We start from the raw sequence: 22,951 nt of genomic DNA on the forward strand, positions 1-22,951 counted from the left end.
AAATTATTGGAGTGACAAAAGGGATTCAAAAGTATACACGCAGTTGAAATTCTGCATTTCAGAGTTGAAAATGTTGATAAAATATATTGCAAACTCGTGAAAAATTTTGAAAATAATCTTTTTGTGCATTAGGAGTAATGTTCAAGCTCTATCAATCATTTTACCTAAACAATTCAAAGAAATAAAATTACGACGGAATATTGTCGGATTTTTTATAGCAATTTTGAAATACAGGCGGCAACGAAGCTCGCTTCAAAGAGACAATAAAAGATAGATGTCCAGTCGTTTATATGTTCATGGTACCATCGGATAGAGCATGAAATTCTGAGCAAGAAACTATACTACAACAATTCTTATACACAAAAAGATATGGCTATTTAAAGTTCGAAATCCTGTGAAATAGGCTACATTTTTTTCTAACTGACAAAATTTTGGAATTGGAGTACAGTATACTTTTTCGCTCAGTTGCTCAGAATTCATGCTCTATCCGATGGTATGAATCATTTTCGTTGAGCCAGGTTGAGTTCAACTTTGAAATTTCGTCAATTTTTTACTCATTTTGGGTGTTATGAGTTACCTCTGTGACATCCTTTATGCGACACAAACATCTAGGAGAGAATCGATTAAGAAATACAATAGAAATAACACGGTTTCTTCTGACTTCGTCACGGTTATTCATATTTTCCCGTATAGACCTTCAAAACAGTTAAAGTCTGTCCAGATATAATTGGCAGTGGAAACAAGAATGCCTGTAACTTTTGATAGTCAAATATGATTATGGAAATTTTTTTTGCTTGTTTTAGAGAATCAAAAGCGCTATATTTGAATGTATTTTTGGTTTGAAAAATTCGCGATTTTTAGCGGTTAAATTTGCAATTGTAAAAATTGAGCTTTTTTTCTACTTATGCTATAACGTTCATTTTTACACCAGTGGTAGTTCAACCTTAGGTTAAGAAGTTTGTTAAATTTCAAGGCGAACAGAAAAGTCCTTCGGAAGATATGGGACCCGAAATCCCCCTTGGTAGCACTTTTCTGTGAAATATCAAATCTCCAACTTATTACTAAAAACGGGAGTTATGTTATCTTTTTTGAACAGTGCAATTAAAAGTTGGAAAGTGTTAAGTGTTGGTGCATTGGTATTATTGGGATCATTGATTATTTCGAAACGAAGTGAAATCACAGTATTTTTAATTGTTTTTATTGAAAAGATAAGCAATAACTTATATTGCCTTTGTTATTTTTAAGTCATTAAAGAACTTTGCTAATTCCCAAAACACTAAACACAGTTTGGCTATGAGATCATTAAAGAGATCGTAAAATGCGTTATGATCGAAAAACTGTTTTATCATATCACTACCCCGTTTATAGTAATAAGTTGGAGATTTGATATTTCACAGAAAAGTGCTACCAAGGGGTATTTCGGGTCCCATATCTTCCGAAGGACTTTTCTGTTCGCCTTGAAATTTAACAAACTTCTTAACCTAAGGTTGAACTACCACTGGTGTAAAAATGAACGTTATAGCATAAGTAGAGAAAAAGCTCAATTTTTACAATTGCACATTTAACCGCTAAAAATCGCGAATTTTTCAACCAAAAATACATTCAAATATAGCGCTTTTGATTCTCTAAAACAAGCAAAAAAAATTTCCATAATAATATTTGACTATCAAAAGTTACAGGCATTCTTGTTTCCACTGCCAATTATATCTGGACAGACTTTAATATTGTATACTCTCGGGTACCTAATAGCCGCCCCCCTGCTAATTAATTTTTCGAAAATTTTCCACCCAGGACATTCTTATTTCAACCCCCCCGGGATTGTTCTTATTTTGTGACTTTTTTCAGTCTCGTTATTCTTACAAAATTGTTCTTATAAGAAGAGTATAGCGAAAGTTAAGAATTAAACAACAAAGAAAATTTTGTTATTAAAATATATTTTATAAAATAAAATCATGGTTATCCAAGTTTCAGTTATTTACAATAAAATAGTCGAATGGGGAACTGGTTCAATTTTATCCAAATATCTCTATAATTTGAACATTTATAGCTCAGTTTGAGTTCGAATTAGCGAAAGTTAACTATATATAAAGCACCTTCCTTACATACAACATTTTCTGGCCTGAGGTTGAGTGGCAAAATTGGCAGTACGTGTCAAATCTGGATTTAAAACGTCGATAAAGATTTTGGAGGAAAACTACATGTCAGCTGTTAATTCTCTCTCTCGCAGTTTATTATCTAAATTATATCATAAGTATATACAGTAAAATAAAATGGTAATTATTGAATAAAAGAAAAGTAAAAATCAGGAAAATAAAATTAGAAAAAAATATTTAATTTACTGCTGGAATTTCGTATTGTTCTATTCGGTCCAACAATTTTTCGGAATATCCCGGTGAATAATATCTGTAAAATAAAGAAAATAGAATAAATTAAATTGGGATAGTATTTTTTTTTTCAAGACACCCTGTGTAAATTGGGCTAGAAAGGAATGCAAATAGCATGTAATTGTGTCAGTATATTCTCCAAAAAACCTTAGATTCCAAATAAACGGGGAAGGGTTTGAAAAATTTTCAAAATTTAAATGAACGGACCTAATTGCTAGGGGGTGGGGGCTGGAAATTGTACTTCTGAAAACTCAAAAATAAGGTAAAAAATATAGCCTAAAATCAGGCAATTTAGAGGGCAATAAGGTTCCCTCTTTGATACCTGCAAATATTCTTAAAAATTAATAACCGGGGGGGGGGGGGGTGTTGGAAAATTTTCGAAAAATTAACAAGCTGAACTTCAGCAGGAGTTTTTTCAGGTATTTACTTTATAGAAAACCTGTCCCCGTTCAGACCACACTGTATTACAATTTCAAGAATCTAAAATCCAACAAAACTAAATTTCAAACAAAAATATATTTCACATACCGGACAATTTCTTCAGGATAGCAATTATTAATTGTATTGACGTATTCGTGGAGAGCTGATCCAGGTTCTGGTTTCAATTCTTGTATTTTCTTCAACCCTCCAGAAGTGACGAACACTTTACGCGCTTTCGGATCGTGCGGAAGGATCTTGGAGAATTGCGAGACCACGTGCTTGAGAATATTAGACGGTGCGCTATGCAAGAGCGGCTCCAAGGCTGGTAAGTGGATGCAACGTTGCAAAACGTTTTTTAAAGCTTTCTTAGCCTGAAAAAAAGAATTTGAAAAATTAATTAGCATATAAAAATAATTGGTTTAGATTAAAAATCTTCACACTGTTAAAGGGCTGAAAATAGGGAGTTATGTTCCTGCGACTGTTAGTTTGGGTTTTAAATCCTGGTTGCTCGGGTCACCACTGCGAATTATTCCAAATCATTTCTACCACTCCTTCGCCCTCAAAGGGTAGATACAAAAACTCGCTAGACTTTAGACGGTACAATCATGGTCGTAATATTTGAGAAAAAGGGAAATTACTACGAAATCTTATAACCAAAAACGATTTGGAAGCGCTCCAAATTAGTTTGGAAGGGTAGAGTTATACGGGCAGCTTTCCACATTGAATTCACTTGAATTTTACCAGTGTTTTTTTAAATATCTAAAATCACTTTACCTTGGTGGATAAATCTTCAGAAGACTCTGTAGACAAATAACAATTCAAAAGTTTTGGCAAGACATTTGCAATCGCTACTGCTTTAGCATGTTCGGGCGTATGACGCCCAATTTGACCTAACGCCCATGCAGCAGCTGCTTTGATGTGATCTTCCTTTTCTTCGGAGAGAACAATGGACAACTGAACAACGCCCTGTAAAATAAAGGAAATGACAGGCAATGATGAATTACAAACAAGATACGAAATTTGAAATAGGTTGTCGTATGTGGAAGGCGTAGGGCGTAAGTTTGAAGGCGTATGGTGTAAATTTGAAGGCGCTCAGCCTAGCGTCTTTGTTCTGTCATTCTAAACATGCGGCACGTTCTATATACCTCATCGAGGAAAGAACTTAACAATTACAAGGTGGAAAATAAGAAACATCGAAGTCGTTTGCAAAGAATAAAAAGAGTATGATATTAGTCACTTTTTGGCAACAAAAAAGAAAAACGTGTTGAGTCTATAGCGTTTCTATTTTAATGAATGCTACCCTTAGTTAGTGACTGCTTATCACCCTTTAAAAATACAGTGTCCGGAAAAAAGGAAAAACAGATTTTATTTATAGAGTAAAATCCTTGTTTTTATATAAATTCTGTTTCGCTTTTTCTTAGCACACTATACAGTGTCCCAAAAAAAGCGGAGTAAAATCCTCGTGATTTATGCGTAATTAAATGACTTATATACTTAATATTTCAATCTCAGAAACCTATTCAATTTTTCTGTTGATTGAACAGGAATTTTAATTTCAATTATTCCAAGCCAAGTTTAGATAATGAGTTTTGAGGATTTTACTTTATACAAATTCTGTTCCGCTTTTTTTGAGACACACTATATGTAAAAAACGTACCTTGCTTAAGATGACAGACATGGCGAGGTTTTCAGAATGTGCACCAACGTAACCAAGCATCATAACACCAGGAAGAAGAATGTTGCCGTGAGAATCTCCAATGTAATTGATCACTGCTGCTAAGCCTCCAGCGTTGACAATCAATTGAGATAACTAAAAGAATGCATGTAATGGTATTAATATTTAAGGAAAATATTTCCAGTTATCGGGTAGAGCATTGGTGCTACGACTACGACTTTTTCTTAATCGAAGTTATTTTGGTTTTTCACGGTTCAAATGCAATATAAAAATTAAGCTTTAATAACACAGCATAACATTCATCAAAATATAAGTCTACAAAATTCTTTTTACAATGACTTTGAATTGAAGATATAAAAGAAACAGACGATTTCAGAAGATGATGTTCTTTTTGACAACAACCAGCTATTACTCTTTGTCATGGTAAGTCGTAAGATATTCTGGATACTCCCTTCAGCCAATGTAATTTCTTATTTCGAGGAGAAAAACACTACGCTTTTTATAAAATATCATCACACCACCTAGTTTCAAACCAGGATTTTTCCTAGTGGGATAAAAAATAGTGTGCTATTTCGGGGCATTTGCGATCGTTACCCTAAAGCAGTTTTGTAATTCATGAAATATCAGTGGATGAAATTGCAATGGACATAATATTTGAAATTAAGTTAAAAGTTGTTTGAGTTTTTCACCAATAACAAGTTTTGATTGCTGAGAAAAATATTCTTTAGTGAGTTAAACCGTTGCTCTCTGTTTTCACTCTTTCCTGACTACACCATTTTGTTGAAAAGAATGAAGGTCCAATCACAATAAAACGAACCTCAGGTGTGTGTTTGGCAACTTCTCTGATCAACATTGCCACATTCTTCTTAACATATTCATCAGTGTTGGTCAAACTACTCAACACAGCAGGGAAGATCTCAGCTTCCACAACCATTTCAGCAAGATCAACTGAATGCTTGGCAATCTGACTCAATGCTGAGAAGACTTGACGCTATGAATATGAAAATAAATGTGATAAACTCAGTTGTAATATTTACACTTTGACTCAGCACCTAATTTGAATATATTTACAAGCAGAACATTTTTAGAATAATTTGATATTCAGTAAAAGTTTAACCCAGTACCTTTAATTTAGCATCATCGTTTAAAATCATTTGAGCTAAATGTGAAACAGCTCCAGCATCTACCACCGTCTGTGCAAGCTGAAAAAATGTACGAGAAATGACTCAATCCCAACCAAAAGTCATATTTATAAATGTAATTTATGAATAATTATAAAAAAATTGGAAATCATTTGAATGGTTAGATATTTTCTTAAATTTGTAATTCTTTGTAAATGTCTCTTCAGATTGGCTTTTGACAATTTTCACAATAAATATCGACCAACAGGTCGAATACAAAAAAACATCTTATTGTTGATATCTTAGCATTCTTCTTCACGTGTTCTTAATATTAAAATGTACCTCAGGTGAATGTTTGCAGATATCACTGAGTGCTGACGCAGCGATTCTTTTCAAATCCAGTTCAGGTTCTTGGATACAAAGAACCAATAGTGGTACTGCACCAGCATCCACGACTGCTTGTGAAAGTTCTGAAAGATAAAAATTTCTCAATTTCAACTAAAAAGGACAGTCAATACATTATAACCTATAAATTTCAAACGGACCTTTTAATGTGTTTTCTATATTACATGCATGCTAAAGTTCCTTAAAACATTGAACTCAAGCTGGACTAGAAAATGCTAAAGTTTGCTGGTTCCCGTTCTAAGTGTACAATGCTAAAAAAGAATTCAGACTAAATAATTGCCTCCATGATCCTGATTAAAGACGAAAACATATTTTACAAAAATTTGGTAAATGGGATTTGAGGGAATAAGCAAATAGGACAAATTTTTAATTAAGTAAATATACTCCTCATCACAAACCTGCATTGTGTCTGGCAACATAACCAAGTGCCCATGCTGCTGATTCTTTCACTCCAGGATCAAACTCCTCCAAACAAATCACCAATGCTTCTAATGCACCACAATCTACTACAGCCTTGAATGAGAAGGAAAATAAAAGTAATATTTAAAGTTAAGCTAAGGCTACACTGATGTTTTTACAGGAGGCAAGCAATGTTAAGCCCGCGAGAAATTGCAAAATGTAACAGATCAAAACTTTCCACGAAATATGAAATGCAATAAACTTACTGCGAAAGAAAATTGCAAGGCCTGAAACAAAATCAGTTAAAACTGCTTCTGTTGAAAGCGCTAGCAATTTTTCTTGCCATTTGCTCGACATCTTACACTTTTGTTTCGTATAATGCAGACTTTTTTAAGGCCGAAAAAATTTACAGGCCGAAGCAATGCAGCAATCACAGCTGCCTGGACTGGAAAAAGCATCATCGTATTGTAAGCCATGTAAAATCTTTAGGGTTTTAATAGTGACATAAAGAAACAAAATTTGGATTAAACTTCCATCAGTGCTTAAAATTTTAGTGCATAAGCACGAGATAAAAGATTCTTGTGAATGATAAAAACTGGGTATCAAGCAGAAGCGATTGTAGTGCAGTGGCAGAGTAACCAGCTATGGTGCGAAAGGTTTTGGGTTCAACCCCCAGCCAAGTCATAACAAAGATTCCCAAAATGGTACTTGATACCTCTCTGTTTAATGCTCAGCAATTAAGAGAAGGATCGAGGGTAAGTGGAGCAATCCAGGGAGAAAGAGTGGCATCTTCCCCTGCCTTCGGGTTGAAAGCTATCGAAAGAGGAACCTTCGGGTCGCTTCCCATTGCCGTTGCAGACATACTATTAAGTAGAATCTCAAAACGAAAAAGCCTGATAAAAAAGAGAGCATTACCTGTGCCAGTTCTGGACTGTGTTTTGCAACAGCTCTTAGTACAAATGCAGCTGCTTTCTTGTAAAATCTCTGAAAAAAAACATAACAAGGTAGATTAATTTTTATATTGCAGGATAGCCTAAGGGTTGTAATAAAATACCTGAATATAAAAAAACTGAAAAGGTGAATGACAGATATATTATACACTTTGGGTAATTCATTATAAGAAATAAATCAGAATAGAAAACAACCATTCTTACATTTTGTTCTGCTAATGAATATACTAATTGGGGAAGAATATCTCCTTTAACTACGGCTTCTGCAAGATCATCATTATAATTTGCTAATCGACCAAGTGCTAAAGCAGCCGTCTGTTGCACTGTTGGTACAACATCTAATAAAAGTGGGCGTAACAAAGCCATAACACCTAAAACGGAATCAGATATTTTTACCAAATTAAAGGAAGATAGATAGAGTTTTTTCAAGTTTTTTTACATCATATAACTTCCGACCTTATGAAAGCAAACGTTCACTTTGTGCAAGGAGTCGCCTCTACAAATTCAAACCTTTGCTTCCATAATGGCAATTTTTGGCCACATAACTTTGGAAAAACGTGAAAATCTTGAAAATTCTGAAAGAAATTATGAATATGTTTTAATCAAATCTAAATCAAAGGAAGAAACTTTTTGATCAGCTGGCAAACAGAAAATACAATAAATAATTATGAAAATTTTATTTTGATAGTAGAGGTAAAAATAATTTGTAAGAAAAGAGTACACAAATGTTACGATATCTAATTTACAAACCTGCATTTTGTAATATTTCAATATTTTGTGGTCTTGTTGCAAGCTCTGCTATGGTCTGAACGAAGGTGGTTCGAGCTTTCTGGTATTGCTCAAATACTGAAAAAGCAATAAAAGATATTCAACTTTGATTCTGATAAAATTTACAATTCCATCCACTATTGTTTTGGTAATTTAAAATGGCTTTTTTCAAAGAGTTGCTGATGCCATTCAATTGTAAGTAATAAACACTTTCTAATGAGCAACAACTGGTTGGTATATTGATATATGATTGTCTACAGAACAAGATTGAATAAATTTTTATGACCTTCACCTTCTTGAGAATTAAAAAGATATTCAATACTAACTTAACTTTAACTCATTAATTTAAAAGGTACAATAAAATTTGAAAACTTTTTCATACATTAATCCATTTTGCTCACATATATCTAAGCTAAACTAAACAGATAATGTTTTAACTATTTTCTTAAACCAAAATTAAATAAAGTACAAAATATTATTAAAACAAATTTAGGGGAACTTACATGGAAAATTCCTTCACCATAACTTACTTACTACATCTGTTTCATTTTTCTTTGACAAAGAGGTTTTCTAAGAGCCGTTCATTTTGATGACTTTGGGCATTGAACGTGAAATGGGTCTTCCATTAATCAAGTACAAGCTGGGAAGGATCCCAAGCAAAGCTGTCAACTCTTGGCAAAATTTAAATCTTGCTAAATTTCTGATTAAAGTATAATTTGCTATTCAACATGATACAAACTATGATGCTGTTTGTTTAACTGGCTTCTCCTCATACAGCTGGGTAAAATCGATGTGTTTTGTTTTTGATATAAATAATCTCTCATGTTTTTTTAACATTTCTATTTCTATTTGGTTGAGTTGCAGGAGGCTTTAGAGGCCTATTCTCGCAACTATAGACGCTTACTAATGAGCGCCCCGTCAGCACCTTGAACTGACTACCCAATTCCCCTCACATGGCATGGGTTGACCCGGGCGAAGGAACGTTCACTTGCCAAGTGAACTGCCGTGAGTGGGAATCGAACCCTGACAGCTGACAATGCTAGCATTACCTCTTTTCTCTTTCCTATTTCAACAATACAATACAATGCTTACTGTACATAGTTGACACATAAAACATTGACATTGTCAAAGTATTCCTCATGCAAAGTTTATATCCGGTTTAGGTCTGGCGAATTTTCCGGGAAATAGCCTATCCAACAGTGCGCGGATCTAGGTGAGTTCCGTCTCCTCCGTAGACCTTTTTCTTGGGAAGTTCTAGTTCTAGTTTTTTCATCCACTATGGCTCAAATTTTAGGCAATTTCAGGTTAATTTCATTTAAAAGCACCGGGTTATTTTTCCATGAAGTTTTGCGGTGTATTTTTTGCTTGAAAGTCAGGTAAACGATATAGCGCTTTCGCAGCATTAATCTTTGATACACATTTTGGCGGGACGCTAGTGTGACTAACTGTCAGATGTTATTATCTCTTAGTAAAAAAACAGAGATACCACATTTGAAAAAAAGGGTCGAGCCATAAGGTGAAATCTGCAAGGAGAACGGCGACAGACCGTCTTCATAAACACGGCAAAACAGTAGGCATGTATTTTCAATTTCCAAAAAAATTTTTTTATTTCTCCGGTCCAATAGACCTTTTTTCAAAGAGGACGCCCTGTTGAATAATTATGTAGTCCAGCCATATAAACAATGATAGAGCCATGCATAATTACTGTATCATGCATATTGTAATAATTATGAATGGTTTTATCATTGTTTTTCTGCTCTGAACTACATAATTATTCAACAGGGTGGCCTCTTTAAAAAAAAGTTCTATTTAAAAAATCTCTCGACTCATTTTTTGGAGTTCATTGTGACCGCAGCCAAATTGAATGCTGAATCCATTGAACACAATCAAACGCATATCATTATCATGAAATTCAATAATTGTTTTATTTATTTTAGTCTTTAGAAGAGTTTTTAACCTATCCAAAATGACATCCCTCTAAATGCAGACTTATGGCTAAATCTTCATGATGCACCACCGACAAGCACGGAGACTTAAAAATTTTTTTGAAACTTTTCAATACTTTACCCCGGTTCGAACCTACATGTTTCCGATTACGAAACACGTAGTCTACAACATCAGTCAGGGAAATCCCTCAATTGCGGTAGTAAATTTTTACTGCAATTGCGGTATAAACGTCACTTTACAAACTTTATAAACGTCTACATAATTGATCATATCTTTTTAACGCACAGACAAAATATTTTTTCCGTAGATCAGATTCTTTTGATAAAGAAAAGCTTTCTTCTCGTACGATTTTTTATAGTCGATGTTTGTTTATCTTTGTCGACCAGCACTATATGTAGTCGTTATAAGCCTTTGTAGGCTAAACACGAATGAAAACTACTGCAATTGCAGTATACCGCAATTGAGGGATTTCCCTGACTGAACACTGGGCCACAACGGCTGCTAATTTTCCGAAATTCAAGGCAGCCTAGACTAATGTTAAATTTCGTTTCCGCGCAAATTCGTCACATTTTGTCTCGATAACCTCATAACTACGGAACTCATCCTTAGAGGCAATCGAGCAAGAACAATAGAAAAAATCTTTATTTGGCTCTGTAGAAAAATTGCAAAATAGAAACTCGCTTAAATTCACAATACTGATTCTTTACCCCAAAACGAAACTTTTCTATTTTGTAAATCTTTCTTACACTTCCCCATACGTAAAATATAGAGTACTTTCGTTTTCCCCCCAAACTTACGAGGGAAAAAAGTTAAGACCGCGTGTTGTCCTCGCGGACTTTCCCAGCGTAATTTATTTGTGTGATGTCATAATGTTATTGTTCTCTTTCTCAGATTATTACTGACGGCATTTCAATCGCTTACGGGATTGGACAATGGTTGACAATAGATCGTGACGTAAACAATCCAATGACGCGCGACGAATGAAAGTTCATTTTGGGTGGCTTGATAACACTCGAAATTTCTTTATTTCTCTAGTGTATTTTGTTTTTTCGTTTTGGAAGAAGGACTATATGGTAGAAAATAAAGTGTTATACTAGTATTTTTAACTTTGATATTTTAAATGCCTATTTTAAAGAAAATTTCGTAAGTGGGCGGAAAATAAAAACGCCTTTGTTTTGAACGCCAGACTGCCAAAATCTCGGGATTCTGGGACTTCTTTTGAGACGGGGGTTAGACGTGAAAACAAAGAACTAAGTAGAATCGACTTTTTCAAACTTAAAATACAATGTAAAATATTTTTGTAATCAAAAATTATATTTAACAATTATATTGAAAAGTAATAATTCGTTATAAGGAAAGATAACTTGTGCAGAAAAGAAAGTCTTCATTTATTGACCCCCGGATTTTTCATCGCATAATTTCTACGGGAAATCGAAAGTAATTTCATTTGGCTTGTGATGTTTGAGAGCTTGGATGTTGTCCTCCCCCAGGAAGACCCCACACACGGGTGCACCACCCGGCCGGGAGGGTGCACAGCCGTCTGGGTGCATGTTAGGGATGAGCAGCAGGCTGGCGCTGCCTATCCCTAACAAAACGCTGCGCTCGCCTGTGCGCTTACACGCACAGTATTGCCTGCGCGTACCCGCGCGGTGTACTTGCAAGGCCGGTGCATCATGAAGATTTAGCCATAAGTAAATGCAGTCCACTGTAACTGAATAGCACATTTTTGAACAACACATATTTCTATCCAATCCTGACTGTTTAACTATAATGGAACCTCAGACAGTCAGAATAAACTACAGTCAAAAAACTTTGGAGGTTATCAGTATAAATTCTGTCAATTTAACTTCTTTACAAAAAAACTTTTAGGATAAAAAAGATGGTAACATTTTAGTTTACTCCAATTTCAATTTATCACCTTGCAATACTTGACGTGTACTCATCTTGAGCAATTCTTCAGGTTTAGCTGGGTTTCAGTGACAAGTTTACCAACAAATCTAGCAGCCTAGCTTTGCTTTCTTGTTGTTTTGATTTGATCACAAAAACAAGATCACTCGTTGTTAGGATCACGGCATCACATAGCTACGTTAAAAATAATTTTGCAGACCATTAGTTCGGCTCTCCCTGCCCCTCTCGGTATTAAGCAATCGACCTTTGATTCCGGTCTTGGTTTTCTTTGGTCCATGGTCATACTAGTTTCAGCTATAATGGTCACACTTCCTATAATTCCAAAAAGATTCTAAAATCGAAAGCGAAAGCATGTTCCATTCAAGATGGCGGCAAAATTTGGATCAGTTTTTAGGGATGGCCTTTTTAAAAATCAAGTTGCTGTTGTCACAGGAGGTGGAACCGGAATTGGAAAAGCTATTGCTTATGAGCTTGCAACACTAGGGTGCAATGTTGTTATATCTTCAAGAAAAAAAGAAGTCATTGAGAAAAGCTCTAAAGAACTCAATGAAAGACTGAAGAAAGAAAAGGTTTTTGCCACTGCTGTTATGGTGTCGATTCTAGCCAAGCCATATTTTATCATTCTACAGAAATCCCCGCTTGAAAAATCAAAACATTGATACGTGGTCGAGTTTACTAAACTTTGCCGAATTAAAACGCGCGAAAATATCATATGACATATGACCACGGCTCCCGTTTAGTCCGATCATGATTCTGATCACGTGATATAGCTTGATGTTTTGACTTTTTTAAGCCAATGAAATCATTTGTTTATACCGCACTAAAGGCCTTTCTAGATTACCGCGCAAACAAAACCGGGGGTCAACATGAACTTTAAAGCCTGCTGCGGGAAAGGGAAATGGTTTTGAAGAACCAAATATATACAGAAAGGTTTTAATATTATTCAGATATCAGGAAAACAAGTGACATTTACGTGGTTGATCTTTATAAGTTTGATCTGACGGTTTGTTGTAAAGAATGTTGACCCCCGTGTTGGTTTTATAACCTTTATTTTTGGATTTGTGAGAAGACAAATGTTATTGTAAAAAAAAGTCATTTGGAAGTGTAATCATACCCTTTCTAGGGAACTGGACCAACATTTTTTAAGTCAGAATTCATTGCCAGTAATGCCGCAGCGTGGTTTGAAACCTTGTTGTAGGTCTGGTGGAAAATGGATTTATTTCTGAATGTAAACATTACTGCAGCTAGAATATTTTCCTTATTTTGACAAACAAAAGGTTCAAGGTTTGTTTACTTTTTATTTTACTGCATTTCTCTGTCTTATTCTGATGTAGTAGGCAATTGAAAACTCCTAATTTTTTGTTTTTGTCAGTGCTCGCTCGGCAGCCATTTTGAATTTTTTTTTTTTGACGTCTGTACTCGGCAATTTCGTGACCTCTACAGAATCGACGATTTTGCCTGAGGGGAACAGCAGTGTTGCCATACCATGTAACATCAGAAAAGAAGAAGAGGTATAAAAATCTTTCAACATGTGAAAAAGCCTAGTTATGCAGGATTAAGAAGGTCAAAACAAAAAAAAACGAATCAATAAGATGACGTGAGTGTTCGATTAAGTTCGATCAATGGCAGTCAGTAGACAGTCCTGCCTAAGGGGCGACGTCCATATTCAAAGTCGCCACGCGTAACGGGAAAAGACCGTTAGTGGGTAGGTATATTGGAATGTTGAGAGTTAGCTGTGGCATTGATGACCAAAATGAAACTCCACTAAAAATTCCAAGGAAAAAATCAAAAATCGCTTATCGTAACGCTCACTTCTTCGCTTTTTCCTTTAGCATGCTATCCAAAATCCTTTCCCTGAGCAATTTAGGGGTGGTTTCAGAGTATAACATTCTTGCTTTGGGAGTTTTAAAAACAAAGGCCGTTTAAAAATTGTGATGGAATTCGGCCGTTGTAAACCTCTGAAAATGGCGACCTTTGTAACGGGCCGTTTGTTTTGATTTTAGCGGGAATGAAAGCTTCGGTAAAATTTTGGTCAAATCATGAAGACCGCTAAGAGGGTGGGTAGGTATGTTTGAAAACTAACGGTCTTTTCCCGTTACGCGTGGCAAGATTGAATATGGACGTCGCCCCTAAATTAGGGTGGACAGGCCAAAATTTTCCCCTCAATTTTTAGAAACCAAACTAATTTTATTTGAAAGTCCTTACCTTTGTGAGAAAAATGAGGGGTCATTTATTAGAATTGGTTAAGTATTCCCAAAGTTATTCCATTTTCAAAACACAAAAAAATCACCTTTTCAAAGAATCGCCTCCTTACACCACCACGCCAGCAAGAAATAATTTTCGGAAGCACCAAAATCGCGCCAAAAATGGCGGATGAAATCTAGTCTTCCGTGTGGCGGGGTGTGGGGAGTTTTGCCGGTATGGTCTGAAAATCAGTGACTGTTAAACTTTAGCTTATTTATCTTTAATGAGCTGGAAATGATAGCTAAAAACAAATTTCACCACTAGAAAGCTGTAATCTTCAGCTTTCAGATGGTGTATGCTGCTTACATGAAAAAATCCGCAATTTTGTTGAAAAATTGCAATTCCTTCTATTTTTTCAAAAATCCAGACAGCCTTTAGGTTTTCAAATAAAGCAGCATGTGATAGACTGTAGCCTAATCTTACCCTGGGTTTACTAAAAAAACCGCGATTGAAAAGATGAACCAGCTCAATAGCGACAGCCATTTGTTTCAATGTGGGTCAAGAATTTTTCGGTGCCGTGGTCAGCGCTAAATCGCGTTTTCACCTTGATGTCGAAAAACATGAATATCTTTGGAAAGAAAATAGATACCTAGATGCAGTTTTTTTTACTTGTTTCCCTGATAATTCCTGATTGATTTAAAAAAAAGAATGAACAGATTTGGATGATTCAAAGGTAAGTACTAATGCATTGAAGTTCATTTTTATAAATTCTTCCTCGTTCCGCGCAAAAAATCCCGACGAGTGCGCACCCTACCTAAATCCGACCCCCAAATAACACTACTATGAAAAAAAATTCTATGTTTACAAATATAAAAACTAGATTGTAAGGTTGATTCTAAAAAAGAATAGTCGTTTCTTTAGACCACTACGTTATTGTGATTGCCAATTTTAAAATAAAAATTTGATAGGTCGATTTTTAACGATTTCGAGCACTTTCTGAAAGTAACTTTTTCATTCAACCGAGTATAACTTTTGTTCTAATGAATCGAATTTAATAAATGACCCAACAAAATTTAGATTTATCTTTCTTCTTTCCAATGAAATAGGAATGGTTCTTTTAAGATTTTTAGATTTCGAGAAAATTAGTTTCAAAGAGAGAAACTTTTTTGTGGCGCACCCGGTATAAACCCTCGAATGTGACGGAGCCCGATTTTCGAAAAAAAAATTTGGGGCAAATTTGGACAAAAATATGGCTAAAAAATGGTTTTTTTGGAAAAATTGGATCATTAATTCTTTCTGATTTTTTGCATGAAAGTAGGGTACCATCATAGGTAAAAGATGGCTCAAGCAGATTTTTGCAAAAAAATTTTGTTGGCTCAAAAAACGCATGTTTATCTATAAGAATCACTATTAATAAGCATACATCAATATTCTTAAAATTACTAAATTTTTTGATGAGATATGTTTTTTTGCTCACGAAGTCTTGAATATGAAAGAATATTTCAAGAGCATGAAATTTTGGTTTCTAAACGTTTTTTTATAAGAAACAAACGACTAATTTTAATAGATCGTCACTATTTGTGTTCTGAATGATTGTTTAATGGTCACGCTCATGTAGATATCAATTATATATGTGTTAAAGGCATAACCAGGTAGGTCCATAAAAGTATCACTTGTTATAAATCTCTAGAAAGGGTGTTAGAATAACAGAAGGGATGTCTACATTAGACCAACTTACACTAATCTTATATGTTAAAAAACAGACCATGTCAGGGTATTATCTGGCACTATCAGTAAACATTGGAAAGCTGATAAATGTACAAGGAATGAGGATTTTGTCAATGTGAGTACTGAGCAATTTTTTGCCATAATGAAACATAAGAAATAGTCAAAGAATCTTACCTGTATCAACTGCAATTTATAGCTAGCTAGTTAGTTGTGGGTGAGGGTTTCAAAGTTTGTAAATATGAATGGTTGTTTTCTTTTCGCAAATTAAATCTTAGTATCATTTTCAATTTTCTCCGAACTTGACCTCCTCGAAAATTAAGAAGTCACCTGCCCGGCAAATTATATGCTTGACAATAAATTACAGTAAAATGCCCATATTGGTTAGACGCAACATCTTTCCAAGAAGCTTCTCTTGAATAAAAACATCAAAACAGATCAATGCAAATTACAATGAAATACCCATACTGGTTAGACGCAACCGATATGGACACTGGCATTTCATCCAGCTCAGAGTGACTTCAATGAATGTAATTTAACTGAAACATCCATTCAAGAAGTGTTTCTTTTGAATAAAAACAACTAACCAAAGATCAATGAAAGTTACAGTGAAATCCCTGATTGGTTAGACGCAACCAATAGCAATATCGACACTAGCATACCCTCAAGCTTAGAGTGACTTTAATGAACGTAATTTAATTGAAACATCCTTTGAAGTAGTGTTTCTTTTAAAAGAAAATAGTAGCCAAGGATCAATGCAAATGAAATTACAATGAAATACCCATATTGGTTAGACGCAACCAATAGCAATATCGACACTAGCATACCCTCAAGCTTAGAGTGACTTCAATTAATGTAATTTAATTGAAACATCCTTTGAAGGAGTGTTTCTTTTAAAGGAAAATAAGTAGCCAAGGATCAATGGAAATTACAATGAAATACCCATATTGGTTAGACGCAACCAATATTGACACTTCCATACCCTCAAGCTCAGAGTAACTTTAATGATTGTAATTTAACTAAAACGTCCTTCAAAGAAATGCTTCTGAAAAACACCATTTGAGAAGAAAAACGAAATTTTCAATTGGGGATATATTTCCTCTTCTCATCTTCATTTTCCAAGTGTCTTTTCTTTTTTTCTTTTTGATAACTATCCATTCTTGATGGTCTTTTCAATGAACACAAAACTGCTCTATCTAATTCGAGTTCTATCTATCAAAAGTTATAGCAATTTTTGCCTCCACTTCAACTTATACTGAAACGACATCTTCAAAGTTTTTGTTTGTCATACTAAAGTCTGTCTCGAAATAATTTGCAGCTGGAGACAAAAATGGCTGTAACTTTTGATAGAATTCCAATCAAGTTGCGATTAAGTGCTTGTTAAAAAGATATTCGTGAGTGGAATATTATCAAGTAAAAAAATTGAGAAAAAAAAGGAAAATGAAAAATGAAGAAGAAAAAAATAGACTTTTTGTAGAAGTGTGGTATAATTACCATTTTCACAGGAGTGATTCTTCAATCTTAGATCATCATCACTGTCAAAAAAAATGTCAAAAATATTCATTCAATCAAAAGATATCAAAGAAAGTTTATGGCTGGTTGACTCTATAAAATAGTAAAAACTGGTAAAAAACGACAAAAAAACAGCCTTTTGTCGATCAATCAGCAACAAACTTTGTTTGATATCTTTTGATTGAATGAATATTTTTGAAAAGTTTTTTCACATTGATGATGATCTAAGATTGAAGAGTCACTCCTGTGAAAATGGTAATTATACCACATTTCTACAAAAAGTTGATTTTTTTCTTCTTCATTTTTCATTTTCATTTTCCTTTTTTTTCTCAAGTTTTTTACTTGATAATATTCCACTCACGAATATCTTTTTAACGAGCACAAAATCGCAACTTGATTGGAATTCTATCAAAAGTTACAGCCATTTTTTTCTCCAGCTGCAAATTATTTCGAGACAGACTTTAGTAATTAATTGTACTACTCCTTAAAATCTTTCTCGACCAATTAGATTCGTGTGATTATGTTAGGTTGACAATGAACAAATTATACAATGCACATTTTTTTAGTTACACATCTGATGATGCGAAGTGCATGAAAACTGGAATTTTAACATTTTGTATTGGAACAAATTTTGAAATGTAATACAATGCATATGATAAACATAGGAAACTATCTTTCAGGTGTCTTCCTTGATGAAAGAAACAGTATCGAAGTTTGGTCAACTCAACTACCTTGTCAATAATGGAGGTGGCCAATTCATCTCACCATTTTCCATGATCAACAAAAAAGGATGGAGTGCCGTTATTGACACAAATCTAAACGGAACTTTCCATTGTTTAAAAGAAGGTATAACTATCAGGTTCTTTTCGTTGTTGCTTGAATAGTTTGACCACAACCCGACCTAACATCTTGACTTTTGTATTTTGTTATGCCTATTCCAATTACATGGCCAGTAAATACCGTAAGTTGGTCTAATCTCGACATCCGTCTTCTAATTGCGACACCCTTTTTTAGAGATAAGAATAATATATTCCCTTACCACTAAGCAAATAAAATAATTTCGACCTTTTCTTAATTTTTCAACTCTAGAAAAGGGTGTCGAATTTAGAGGAGGGATGTCGACATTAGACCAAGTTACGGTAGCTAATGTCTCATTTTCGTATTTTAAATTATCCGCTTTCGAGAATTAAAAAAACAATTCTATTTCAATGAAAATGTCGATTACACAAGGTGGTTGGCAATTGTAAGTGAGTTCTCCATTTCTTTGATTTTCTTGAGCATTTTGTGATTCTCTCTTTAGCTTACGATGCATGGATGGGGGAACATGGAGGATCGATTGTAAACATCACTGTTGATAATTTCAATGGAATGCCTTACATGTCGTAAGTAGCAACAACTGGATTCATCTTTCATGAATCAGTTAAAAAATTGGCTCTGAAAATAGCAAAATTACTATGCATTCAACGCCGCAAATTTTATTCATATTTTATTTTCATTATTAATATAAAATAGATTAAGACAAATCGTTGGCGTTATCTCAATTCATCCCTTTTAAGTCTTTTAAGGAGATTGGTATTGTTAAAGGCTTACTAATGATAACAGTTCTTTGACTTTATTTTGACTTAATTTCTTCAACCAATAGACCTTTTCATAAGTCACGAACATCACTAGCCTCGTTTTGAAATAATTGCCAAGGTAATTAACTCCCAGCGGATTTTATTAAAACTACTTTCTATGTTTATAAAAAAATCATTTAATGTCTCAATGTACATAATCACCATCATGCATGGTAATTGTTTGAATACGAGGCAAGTGATGTTGGTGACGTAATTTATGAAAGGTCTATTGCGATTGGAATTAAGAGTGGCATGATCCTTTTTTACAGGCACAGTGGAGCAGCAAGGGCAGGTGTAACCAATCTCACCAAAACATTAGCACTTGAATGGGCTCCAAACAATATCCGAATAAACAGTGTTGCTCCAGTAAGCTTCGTAGTGTTTATTTTTACTTTTGGATCTAATTTATACTGGTAGATCACATTGTTGGAAGTGAGTCTTGCAAACGCAGTCGGGGGCGACAAGAAGGCTCATCTTTCGATAGCTTTCCACCCGAAGGTAAAAGAAGACGTCATTATTTCTCCCTCGACTATTTCACTTAAATTAAGAATCGAAATTTGACCTTGAAAAATTTTCCGCACTATCTTTCTTGGTCCCGTTAGAAGTGGAATTTTATGAGGATTGGCGCATACTCAACAGTCGCATATTGAGGCCCGTGGGGAAAATTATTGGTGAAATCAGGGTCTATCAGGGTCCTTTTTTGCAATAAAAAGCCTTTGCCTTGCAAACTGCTATTCTGGCAATGGTAGGTGCCATTTAAAACACTTGAATTGAACAGAAAGGCTATATTTTGCTTAGACGCAGTTAGTTTGCTTTGTTTTTGATAGCTTGACGAATGAAAAACTCACTCCTTCGAATTCTGGATTCTAGAGCCCAGCGAATTTCTAGCAAGCCCAGTGCATTGATTAGCTTTGATATGCAGTTGAGGCGGCGAACCAAATTTTTAGACCGGTGAATTGTTATCTTTTCGTGCTCTGGCCCGGTTCGCTTGACCAAAATAAGATGATTATAAGATTTTTTTGATAACTTTTGAAATACTTATCCATTCGACTTGAAATTTTGCAAGTGTGTACCAAATATGAATTGGCATTTTTGGTGAAAATACCTTTTTTTCATTTTAACTTTTTTTTTTGCCACCTGTTGGTATTGTGTATTTTACAGACTGGTCCAAAATTGCCCTTTTTTTCCTAAATAGCCCTAGGATAGCCCTAGTATTGGAAAATGCTATTGACTTGAACGTGGTTATGCTGAAAGTGAGGATTTTAGATAAAAAACGGACCGGTCTGTAAAATACCAACCGCTCACGTGACAAAGTTGAAATTTTGCACACTGCCTTAGATGGTCAATATCTATCACCGGTGAAAATTGCAAGGTTTTTTGAAAAAAAATTTCCAGTAGTTCCTGAGTTCCGGCAGGAGGTAAACGTGCACTTTACAGATCGGTGTGCAAAGTAGCAAATACTTATGGGAAAGAATTTTTCTCTTTAATTTGACAAATCATCCTTTAGGAACATTTCAGTCTAATCGAACGAGTCGATCAGTTTTTAATACATGATTTTGGTCGAGTTTATATTCTGGTCTGTAAAATACCAACCAGAAAGGTGGCTGAACCAAAATTTTGTAAATCATCTTCAATTATCCATACCTACTAAAATTTCAAAACTTTAAGGTCACTTGTCAATCTTGAGAATTTAAGGGGCCACCGAGCTCTCCCCCCCCCCCAAGATGCTTCCCCTAGTATAAATAGGAGGATGCTCGAAGTGTTAATGACTCAAAATTACGTGATTTATTCCATTTTTGTTTTCAGGGAGTAATCTATTCGGATACTGCAGCTGCGAATTATAAAGACCATCCAACACTCTTTGAAGAAGTCAAAAAGTCCATTCCATTCAAAAGAACTGGAACTGTAGAGGAGGTATACCACCTATGAATTAGATGTAGAAATTTTGATTTGTTTTTGGACCTGACCTCTAGTAATACAGCTATTTTTATTATCACACAGTTGGCAAATACACTCAAGGGACGAAATGTTGTTTAGGGCAATGTGTTTTATTTTGCTTTTTTGTACATTTAAAAGCTGAAGTCAATATTTTACATGAATAGCCCAGTCTTCTTGGACATTACTCCTTACAGTTTTATGTGTATATATTAGTCATTTTGACCAAATTAATACAATATTTTAAAAATAGGATGTCCAAAAGTGTAGCCTTAAAATAGTGCTCATGGCTCGTTCCGGCTGGGGCTCAAAGCCCTGGTATTTTGCCCTGGTATTTCGTGTTACACGGTTTTTACCTTCCACATTTATCAAAGGCACGATATTAATATTAAAAAGCGTAGCGGTGAAATAGTGCTCCTAGCTCGGCCTGGTAGGATGTCCAAGTCCTAGCATTTTGCTTTCACCTATGTTATATGTTTTCATCCCTTTCATTTATCAGATCTCTGGCACAGTATGCTTTCTGCTATCACCTGCAGCTAGTTTCATTTCTGGCGATGTGTGGAAAATTGACGGAGCACAGAGTTTGAATGGACACAATACCTTTGAATTGCCCAGTAAGTGTTACACTAAAGTCTAATTTTCTTTTTGCCAACTGTTCTACAATTGTTTGGGAAACTTAACACAGCTGGCACAGAACATTATTACAACGTCTATCTGACGTCCCTAACGTTGATGTAACGTTAGATGAACGTTGAAACAACGTTGTGTGCCAGCTTGGAATGATGATCGATCCAGGAAACTAGAACACATTTCCCCGTTTCTCTTTATACATAATACCGAGTTTATGTATTTTCACTTTTGAGGACGGTAGAGTGACTGAAGCGATTTGGAAAAACCCGCAATTCCGCCCCGCAAAATCGAGGATGGTAAAAGTGCTGATTTACCGTCGTCCTCAGCTGGTCAGGATCTACTCAAATTAGAACCTTACCGTCTCCGTCGCTGAAAAACACACATACATAAACTCGCTACTATTGATGCAAATACTGAAACCTAATTGAAATTTTCTTCAACAATACAACATCTCGCTAAAGATTTTAAAATATAAAAGGCGTTTCGATAGCTTGCTATGCCGTTGAATCGGCCAATACTGTAAATTGCGCATTTTTCCCCCGTGGTTTCTCAAGTAATCCTTCTTGACCCGGTCGCCCCTTTAGTTGCTGAGTATTAAGCAATAAGGCCTAAGTACCTTGCATAAGTAGCTATTTGCGAGTCTTGAAGAACCCGGACCCATAACCTGGCGCACCGTAGCAGAAAGTGCCACATTTGTGCTACAGTCGCTAAAATGTATGCAAAAAATGGATATAAAAGAGTTTATCTCGGCAAGCCTCGTCACCATAATACGGTTTTTACGGACCCTGCTCATCCCGTATCCCACTTCGAGAAGACCTTGTAACTAATAGTGTATGTTGCTACACCATTCTCTGATGTCGTGATCCATATCTGTCAAGTTTTAGTGAGAAATGGTAGCAACTTCTTTATCAATGTTTTTCAAATAATGAAAAATATCAAAAGGGGCAATTGCATCGACTTTTGGTCAACTTATTCTAAATGTGACCGGAAAAAATAAAGGAAGTTGTTCATTTAAAATAAGTTCCTGTAAATTTGAGCCTGCGATTAGGTAGACGGCGGGTTGACTGTACTGATAGGATATCCCGCCTTCGCGGTTAACAAAAGATACTCGTACTGCAATCGCGGGATATCTTTGACTGTATTGAACAGTTACTGGAAGGTTTCGTTCTACAACCATCCTCTCATCTGTTTCTAGATAATTATAAAACGAAGGAATATTCGTGGCAGGATTTGGATGGCTTCAAATCGAAATTATAAAAATATTTTTTGTATAGAAATTTACTTTCATGGTAAATAACGTGCATGCACTTTATAATAACATTCTAAATGTGGGATTTAAAAAACACCATTCCTACTCTTGGGACCAACCGTA

The 22,951-nt window shown here is 35.0% G+C and overlaps 2 protein-coding genes across 2 annotated transcripts; one reads left to right on the forward strand and one right to left on the reverse strand.

Annotated features, from left to right (window-relative positions):
* Positions 1-2,219: 2,219 nt before the first annotated feature.
* Positions 2,220-12,125, reverse strand: LOC136808797 (sperm-associated antigen 6-like). Its single transcript, XM_067065339.1, has 12 exons — positions 11,988-12,125; positions 8,105-8,200; positions 7,559-7,725; positions 7,320-7,388; positions 6,404-6,518; positions 5,943-6,070; positions 5,604-5,681; positions 5,297-5,470; positions 4,462-4,614; positions 3,579-3,770; positions 2,913-3,175; positions 2,220-2,403 (listed from the first exon to the last, which is right to left on the reverse strand). Exons 1-12 carry the CDS (start codon positions 12,010-12,012, stop codon positions 2,331-2,333), a joined length of 1,533 nt encoding a protein of 510 aa, XP_066921440.1. The 5' UTR covers positions 12,013-12,125; the 3' UTR covers positions 2,220-2,330.
* A 180-nt stretch (positions 12,126-12,305) lies between these two features.
* Positions 12,306-22,939, forward strand: LOC136808799 (peroxisomal trans-2-enoyl-CoA reductase-like). The gene is made up of 8 exons (XM_067065342.1): positions 12,306-12,546; positions 13,441-13,488; positions 18,079-18,244; positions 18,699-18,780; positions 19,284-19,380; positions 20,821-20,928; positions 21,449-21,563; positions 22,775-22,939. Exons 1-8 carry the CDS (start codon positions 12,343-12,345, stop codon positions 22,834-22,836), a joined length of 882 nt encoding a protein of 293 aa, XP_066921443.1. The 5' UTR covers positions 12,306-12,342; the 3' UTR covers positions 22,837-22,939.
* The last annotated feature ends 12 nt before the right edge of the window (positions 22,940-22,951 follow it).

The sequence above is a fragment of the Clytia hemisphaerica genome, unplaced genomic scaffold, assembly GCF_902728285.1.
Source record: "Clytia hemisphaerica strain Z4C2 unplaced genomic scaffold, Clytia hemisphaerica genome assembly, whole genome shotgun sequence".
Taxonomy (NCBI): domain Eukaryota; kingdom Metazoa; phylum Cnidaria; class Hydrozoa; order Leptothecata; family Clytiidae; genus Clytia; species Clytia hemisphaerica.